The 9,233-nt window shown below is 35.3% G+C and overlaps 1 protein-coding gene across 1 annotated transcript in view; it reads right to left on the bottom strand.

Annotated features, from left to right (window-relative positions):
* Positions 1–220: 220 nt before the first annotated feature.
* Positions 221–9,233, bottom strand: part of PPP4R3A (protein phosphatase 4 regulatory subunit 3A) — a 47,363-nt gene continuing 38,350 nt past the window's right edge. Inside the window, exons 11-15 of the mRNA XM_086748193.1 lie at positions 8,692–8,861; positions 6,786–6,928; positions 4,587–4,777; positions 3,846–4,072; positions 221–1,588 (exon numbers count right to left, since the gene is read on the bottom strand). Coding sequence (XP_086604319.1) covers positions 1,475–1,588; positions 3,846–4,072; positions 4,587–4,777; positions 6,786–6,928; positions 8,692–8,861 — 845 coding nt within the window. The 3' untranslated portion in view covers positions 221–1,474. The remainder of the gene's footprint in view (positions 1,589–3,845; positions 4,073–4,586; positions 4,778–6,785; positions 6,929–8,691; positions 8,862–9,233) is intronic.

The raw sequence follows: 9,233 nt of genomic DNA, 5'->3' as shown, positions 1-9,233 counted from the left end.
CTCTTACTTCCATTTGTATGTGATACGTTAATGTGCAACTTCACGATTGTTGCAACAGTAGTGCTTTGACTGTCCAAAAGGAAATAAACTCTTGAAAAATACATGTAAGACAGGGGTCTCTTGCTCGCAAAGGAACCAAATAAACTCCCCTTCACAGGGAGCACTGCTGTGCAAAGCCAGCTTCTGTAAAAGCAGTAAGGAAGCAGGATATGACATGGAGTTCGATGGTAGCCTTATAAAGAGTTTATTCTATGACCATCTTGGATTCAACTAAAACTGGTATTCCAAAGGGAATCAGAGGTTTTAAAAAAATACCACTAATGCCATTTTCCTTCAGCTTTAATTATTTTTTTTTATTTTTGTTAAGTCAAATGAGTCAATATATTGGTATTCCTAAATCATCCATCTTGCATTTTGATGATTAGTCTACCATCATTGTTCTCAGTTATGAAATTTCAAAGTCTCTTTGGAATACTAATTTCATATTTATAGGTTTCAATTTTTTAATTCCATCCTATTTCCCTGAATTTTTTTCTGAAGACAGTTGCTGATGTAAAATTTAATATAAAATATTTAGTCACAAAATAGTATTGCTTTTATGCACATTGTGGTTAAGATTTTTTTCTTCCAATAAAAACTATACCATCTTCCATAAAATCCTAAACATATTAGGAACTGTGATGCAGAACAAAATTACACAGGGTGAAACAGGTACCAGCACAAGAGTGAGATTATATTACATCAAAAAATTTTAATGGTCCCAAATATATACTCAACAACTAAGCATACACTCAGGGGGGAAAAAAAATTATGACACAAAAGTGACCACATCTAGAATTCCACTCAATCTTTAATCAAGAAGGGACAAACAAATCCCCCACCTCCAAAAAAATTCTGCAGTTTAAAGGGCAAAGGGAACAGATTAAAAAAAAAAAAAAAAAAAAAAGAGGAAACTTTATATTCGGCCCTCCCCCATAGAGGTTTTTAAAACCTGTTGTAGCTTGACTAAAATGTTCAGAATGTACGATTTCAAAGGCAGGTCTCTTTTATACAAAGAAACTGCTGGCATTCTTAACTAGTGAAGAATTATGGCAAAAACCGCCTTTTCTTCAGAAGTCTCATACATGGTCCAAAAAGCATATTCTGATTGTAGCAACTGACCAGCCAATCCAGAGTTCCACTAACAAAACTCCTGCCCTGTTGGCTTTTGTTTGTTTGTTTTCCATTTCCTTCCCTGAGAAAAGGGCAATGTGTGGTCCAAGCTGGAGAGCTCAAAGGCATAAGTCTTTCCCCCTAAATGAAATATTTCTCCTTCTTCTGCTCCTTTGAATTGGCACTTGATTGGCAGAAATCCATTTGTATAGGTTGATCTGTGTCATACACAGTAATTCACAAAAGATTGCTGCTTTGTTGTGGTTTTGTTTTTGGAAAAAATATCCTTCCCCCAACTGATAATGTTCTTCAGCAGTTGCCATTATGATGACTCAAGCTTTGCTTTCTTTGACAAAGGTAAAGTTTCCTCCTTATCTTCATCTTCATCATCCTCTTCATCATCATCAGGATAATCTACAAGCCCAACAAGGCCTCCCTACAAAGACAAAGTTACTGTAATTAAGAAAATGTTTGCACATGGATACTTTATGTGTGTATTGGAAAGTGATGTTTGCACAGAGTATTGCCATAAGCATACTGATTCACGAAGATTTGAATAAAATAAAACAGAACAAAAATAAATCCTTCAGTATGAATGACATTCATGAAATGAAATGAAAATGACATTCTCTGAAAAATGTTTAAATGAAGAAATGCAAAATGGGGTTTTGCCTATCCAACTGGATAGAAATATTTCCAGTTGAAATTTAAGAAAATAAAAAAATCTACAGCTCTATCTGTAAAGATTTTTTTTTTTACTAAGCACAGCTGACTGCATCAATGAGCAACCTGGAAGCACTTCAGAAACAAATACAGAATATCCTTCAATTTGAATTTTTGAATTGCGATGCTTTTAGAACACAGTCTGTCTTCACAAAAGCTAGTTTAAATGTGTAGGAACTTAAAATATTTTTTTTTGTATAATATAATTGAATTAAGTATACAGGTTACAAAATTTAAACTACTTGGCAACCAAAGATTAAAGCATAGCCAGTAATATTATAAACTCCCTCGTATTGCAAATAACCACAAATTTTAAGATGAGGCAGCTCTGGACCCATGAAGAAGTGGCATGAACGACACTGCAACTTCTGAAGCTTAACCAGCATTTGACTACAGTGGCAGCTACTGGTACTTTACTCGAAGATCATATTACTTATTCAGGTGTCTAATGACAGGCGTGCAAAACGGAAATTTTCAGCCAACTGTATGCCAAAATACAACTCGATAAACAATTACATACATTCTGCACAGTCACATACAATGTAACATGGAGACTTCTACACATAAAATAACAGGATCAGATAATTTCTGAAAAACCCGTTTTCAACACTTTCTAGTTTGCGACTCTGGCACATTTATAAAGAGTGTACGTTACACTGACAGAAGGTAGCCTATGCCTGCATCCACAAATGGTTTTTCAGTGCATTGCATATTCAGTGTAACCTAAACATTTTTCTTTTGCCACCACGACTTGAAATTTTGGAGCCAATACTGGATGCAATATGCTCCATATGTAAAGACTCCATTTCAGACTCAAGAAATTATACTGTCTGGGAGAGAACAAACCTTCAGCAGAAATACAGAAGAGACTGAACTAAATTCCAAGCCAATTATACCCCTTTTAGAAAGTGCTTGATTAACTATTGTATTTTTTCATAAATGAAATAAATCTGCTTCCCCGTCCTCCACAGAAGGATTTAGAGGAAGTGTCACTTAGTTCTTCCCATCAGCCAAACTCTTCTCATTCAGGTGTTTTCAACAGAAGGTAGTCCAAACACAAACTCTTACAACACATTTGACTATAACAAAGGAAAAAAAAACCTAAAACCCCATTTACTAGAAGTTATGGTGGCATTAGAAAGCAAGGATGAATCAGAGTGATTCTGAGGTTACCTGAGAACTGACATACATACCTGACCCGTCAGAAATGGAAACACTTGTTATGGAAGTAAATTCTCATTATCCAAACTACGCTATAACGACACTACATTCTCTCTCCCCCAGTGCTGAGAAAACAGCAGTCACTTTATTTCCCTGACTTGGTTTAAATAGAGTTTTATCCAAAAATCCAATAAAATCCAACAGCATCATAAAGTGTGTTTAAAAGTACTGGGTTTGGATATTCACTAAGTTATACTGACTCTTCAGTATGTTCCAACCCAAAAATATATATATATATCAAACAGTTAAAAAGTCATACTAGGATATTAAAATTTGTTTACATTCTGGCTTCCAGCAACCACCCCTCCATAATACAATTTCTTTCACATGTGCCAGTTATATCACTCTGAACAATACTGAAAATGGTCACAGAGAACTATCAGTGAGGGTGGTGGGACATTGTGGATCTGGCAATATTTGGCAATGTTTCCAAAGTATTTCCATATTTCTACCTGCCAAACATCCCTGTGCAATTTAACAGAGAAGTAAAAAGTTGTCTGTATCTCACAGTAAAGATTGCTGCAAACAGTAGCTAGGTTGTATGCTTCACACTTTAAGAATCTGGGCATTAAAAGAGCTTTTATTTCTTCTTTTTATATACATGACAGATCTCCTTAAAAACGTGAAAGGACAGACAAAAAGTACACACAAATCAGACAGTCCATTACTGCTTAACATGTCAGAATTCACGCAAACTTGAGAGATGCTAAAGCAAATTCCTAGATCGACCTATATCAATTCAAAATTACCTTAGTTGTAATAGCTGCCATCTGAGATGGGCTTTTAGAAACGGATCCTGGAGAGCCAGGGGACCCTGGGGATCCGGGAGACCCTGGGGACCCAGGCAGATTACTTGCAGATGACTGGCTGGTAAGGTTAGATTTTGTACCACTGGAAAAGGAAAGCTTGAAACTTGGGCTCTGACGACCTGAAAGGTTAGTTTTCAGAAGAACTTCCTTTTCTTCACTCTCTTTTACTGAAGAGGAGAAAAAAAAAAAAAAAGTCCAAAAGTAAAGCAGTATTACTGAGCAAAATGTTTCATTACAAATAATTTTACTGTGTGTGAAAAGGCTTAATACTTTATGTACAACTTAGTAAAGTGAGTCATCATAGATTTTTTTTTTCCATACCACTATACCACATAGCAGCTGTCATTGGCCAGGAATGAACACTTTTATTCTACCAATGATACCACCTGAACATTTACATCAAAAATTTGACTTATAAATCTGAATAAAACACAGGAAAACTGGACTATCAACTAAGATTGGCATTCAAATGGTTTAAGAAATCAACAATATTTTGTATCGTTCTGCTTTCAGAGACAATAAAACTTATTTTGAAAGAGTCGTCTACCAACTTGGTGTCACAATTTCAAAATCTAAAAACTTCAGAATAAATACATGCAAATCCTTCATTGCAGTAAGACTAAAGAATACCAGTTACGGCTTCTGCATAAGCCACATTGCATTATTCTTCTCATCGCTTACATTTTTTCCTTTCCATGAATTTACTGATAGGGTCCATAATATCTTCATCATTTTTAGTTTTGTCAGAAGGGGGCACCACTGCCTCGCCATCTTCCATATCATCTTCATCAGTATTAAACCACATTTCCTCCTCATCCTCCAGGGTTCTTGCATCCCTTCTGTATCTATGGTTTCTCAAAATGGAGCGCATGCTGCAGAACAGTAAGTGTTAAAACTTTTGATTCAAAAAACAACTCATGTTAATAATAAAACTTCTACTCGACATTTACCCTCACAGCTTACAGAGAGCAATTGTAGCAATATTGTAGAGCAATAAAAACACCAGCAAGTAATTCAGTAACATGAATATTTGTATTTTCAATGCAAATATAATGTTAAAAATTTCTTTATAAAGCATCAAATAAAATACAGCTCTGCTAATAGCACAGACTACTCTGTCCAAAATTCTGCATCTTACAAACAGCACTATTAAAAGTAATTTTAATAAATGTCACTAAAGTGTTGCATTCAGGCTTGGTTTAACAGTTTGCACTGGTAAATAAAAAGTTGTAAACAAAGACGTTTAGAAACTATATACTTTTTTTTTTTTCTGAAAATACTTTATAATTGGACAGTATTTGGGGTTCAGTGTGGTAAAGAAAAAAAACCCACAACTCAAAATCTAACTTAAATATGACTTCAATTTAAAGCAGACACATTAAAAAGAGAGCTATCTTTCTGCCGCATCCACCTGTTACAATTTTTTTGTCAATATCAGTATTTTCCATTCTTCAGGGCATACAAAGTGCTACTTCTCCCCCCCCATTTGATCTATTATAAGTGTCTGTCTATCTCAGCTCCACCTTTTTGGTTTTTTTTCTCACAGAAGCAGTATTATGACCTCGGAGGAGAGGGACAGTGACGTTCACCCTGAAGAACAGTGTGGAGGAGAGAGGTGGCAGAGAGGTTGAAAACACTCTTTTCATTGCTAGATGTTGAGTCTAACAGTCAATTTCCAATAAAAGCATGAAACCCTTGACAAATTTTCTGTAGCACTTGTTTGAAATTCACTGTCCACAATGTAAGTCTGAAATGTAATGTTTTTCATAAAGCCTCTGTTACTGGAATTACTGGAATCAAAGTGTTAATAATACAATCTGAGCTTAATCTATTTAGAGCCTAGGCTGGAATTTCACAGTTGTTTAAGTGATAAGCTTAGCTGACACAAGCAAAAATAACATCTCACCTGTAAAACACTAGTACTCAAAACTGCAAATCCCACACATACTCTTAAAAGTGCTTTAACATTTTAAAACAAATCTACAATTATACTCTCATTTTAATAGTACAAGTCTCAAATTTTAATACTGGTTAAGAAATATTGTGGCAGGAAATAAAATAACTTAAAACTCTGAAATTTCAAGATGTCCTAGTCTGACTAATCTGGGTTAATTTTTTAAAGTGGTTTCAAACTATTGCAAAACAACAGAACAACAACAGATCTTGCTACCAGTTCCTAAGAGCAACTCTTCTACTCACACAAGCAGTCCATTTTGTTTGAATGAAACTACACATAAAAGTATTGCCATTTGCCAAAAATAAATGGAGTAAAAAGTCCTAGACTTCCTATTTTTATACATTCTAACCTTGAGTAACTGTGTACTAAGAAAGGGAACTTTTGCTCTGGCAAACAGGAGTAGTCATTCCAGTGTTCTATCAAATTGTCAGATTTGCTGATGGAGTAAAAATCAGTGACAACAAAGCATCCTCTGAATTTTTTTTAATATATTCTATTTCTCAGTTATTTTTGTAGAGCTTATCTAAACATCTACTCCCACAACTAAGTAAAATAAAAGGAAATCTGACATGTGAACAATAACTTAGAACAATCATTCAAACCAAACAGTGGGAATCTGTTATTCAAGCAAATAAACTTCAGACACTTGCTAGGCTTCCAGCCTCATTACAGTAGTGTTACATAAGTTCAGGCTAAGACATCTCTGAATTATTACTGGAGGTCCAGCAACTAATATGTTAGCTGAAAGCTGAAACATTAGTTGGTGAAAACAACCCATCTGGAAATCACACTATTAATCAAGTAAATGCAACAATGCCTGAGATGCAAGCAGAAGTCTAAGTTAGTTACATTTCCTACTATCACACAACCCACCAATATTCCCAAACAAGAATTAAAGCATAAGAGCATTTAGTGCATTTTACCTGTCAAGTTTTGGGTTATCTTGTCTTTCCCTTTGTTGCTCAAATCGTAGTTTCAGTCCTTTGAATGTCTGCACATAATCTACATCTTCCAGTGCCTTCCAGTAATTTTCAATTACATGAGCTGTTAATGATTTTATATCTTCCTATAGGAACAAACATAAAGTGACTTATTTTCATTCAAATGAATTTATTTAATACAATATGAGAAGTAACTGAGAGATTACTTTTGAACTTTCCATAGGAAGCATCGTATTAATTAGCTCACACAAAAATGAGTTTTCTGCATGCAAGTATGGTTAAAAATCTAGAGCTTCAAATATTTGATTAGCAAAATCGGTATAATAGCAGCAATTTTCTAGCAATATTTCCTTCAAAACACATGAATAAAACCTAAAACCCTGATAGAAAATTATACCAAAACCAACTCTAAAAGGTCTTTCCCACTGTAACTTAGAAATATTTTTATATTGATAGATTAACTGATACCTGTTGTGATCAGCCTTACGTTTACAAGATACAGACTTAGCATTCATATTGTTTCTTTCCTCGCTGCAAATAAATTACTTATGTAAAACTAATTATTCAATGCATTTGTTTAGGATGAGAAGAAGGAAGATATTTTTTATCAGAAACTAACATCAAGTTTTTCCTTTGTGGTCATATAATGCTGGTCAAGGTCTTTTACAAAAACCTCCCAACTGATATGCTATGTTACTTTAGTGTTGTGGCTGCCCAAAGCCACATAGACAGCTTGGACTAGCACAGGTCTGCATCTTGCAGCAGGAAAACTGCTCTTGTGCGTTGTTTGGCTTTTGTAGCACTGCACAGCCCCTGAAATACACTGCAGAATAAACACCTGAATTACCACCTACTAAGGACAAGCAAAGCAACATAAATAATGTCCTGGTTTTGGCAGGGATGGAGTTAATTTTCCTCTCAGTAGCTGGTGTGTTTTGGATTTCGTGTGTGAAGAATGTTGATAAACACCCTGATGATACCAGTTGTTGTTCATGAGACCAAGGACACCGTCCTGCTTTCCAAGTCTCGCTGATTTGCAGAGGCAGGAAGCCGGGAGAAAGACAGACAGAATAACTGACCCAAACCGGCCAAAGAGAGCATTCCATGCCATAAACGTCATGCTCAGTATATAAGTGGGGGCTGGCCATGGTGGGTATTGCCTTCCTGGCATCCATCTTTCTCCCTCGTTTTGCTGGCATCGTTCCCTCTACCTTGCTGGCTCCCTTTTGCTCCTTTGCTTGCCGCTTGGTTTTGTTTCTGTGATCGCTGCTTGGGACAGGCTGTATTGGTCACTGGGACATCAGGTGGTGAGAAAACACATATTGTTCACTTTGTATATTTTAATATCCTTATATTCTGTTATTATTGTAGTTTTCCCTTGTTATTTTAGTAAGTTGTCTTCATCTCAACCCACAAGTTCTCCTTCCTTCCCAATTCTCTCCCCAGTCCCACTAGGGAGGGGAAGGGAGAGCGAGAAACTGTGTGGTAATTCGGGCTAAACCATCACAGTGTACGTTTCCATACTCTGTTGAATTGACATTACAGATTACGACCAAGTCTAATGTTTTTGTAGTTTCAAATGACATTCCTGTTGTAAAGGCCCGTCCAATCTGCATGATGAAACTTGATTAGGGCTGCCTTTGCAAATCTGGGGATTGTGAGCACACTGAATATCAAGTGAAATTAATTTTCACGGCATGGTACTGTTTGAATGAAAGAAAGAACATGTATAAATATGTAACTGATACATAAGGAAGTTCATTTAAATATAGTATCATATGCTCACATCACTATGTTAGTATAATTTAGGGTACAAGCAAAAAAAAGTTTTCTTGATCTACAAGATTAAAGAATATAGTAATTATCTTCAGCATATAACAGCACTCACCACTCTGATAAATTCAAACATCTCTATTATGGCAGAGTTCATCAGATTATAGCGGGAACCATTATTTAGAAATGCTTTGACCACAGGTTCAAACAAAAAACTTTTCATTATGTAGCGGTTGTAGAATTCATCCTTTAGTCCAATTATCTTTCTCTTGAAACGAAGGGCACCTGAAACAGAGGTGTTGTCAAAAGAATTTTTAAATTTAAAATAAAGTCCAGAAACTACTCAGCATTAGTTAGGGCAATCTGCAATCTCAGTTTTTATACAACATTACATAATTAGGACCAGGTAATACATTCAGCTATTCTCTGCTTCTCAATAGTTTTGACTACACTGCTGAAGATTTCTTATCTGTTTTATCATAAATAAATCCTCCATCATAATTGTACAAGAGAAACCACTTGTTTACTGAAGAAATAATATACTACTGTAACTACATTACTGCTAATATAAAGGTGTGTTTTCAATTCTTTAAATTACTTATGATAAAGGTCAAATATTTTCTCAGTAGAACTAGGAAATTTGCTTATCATTCCTAT

The sequence above is a fragment of the Chlamydotis macqueenii genome, chromosome 5 (assembly GCF_036417535.1).
Source record: "Chlamydotis macqueenii isolate bChlMac1 chromosome 5, bChlMac1.mat, whole genome shotgun sequence".
NCBI classification, from domain to species: domain Eukaryota; kingdom Metazoa; phylum Chordata; class Aves; order Otidiformes; family Otididae; genus Chlamydotis; species Chlamydotis macqueenii.
This window is presented reverse-complemented; position numbering and strand designations above follow the sequence as displayed.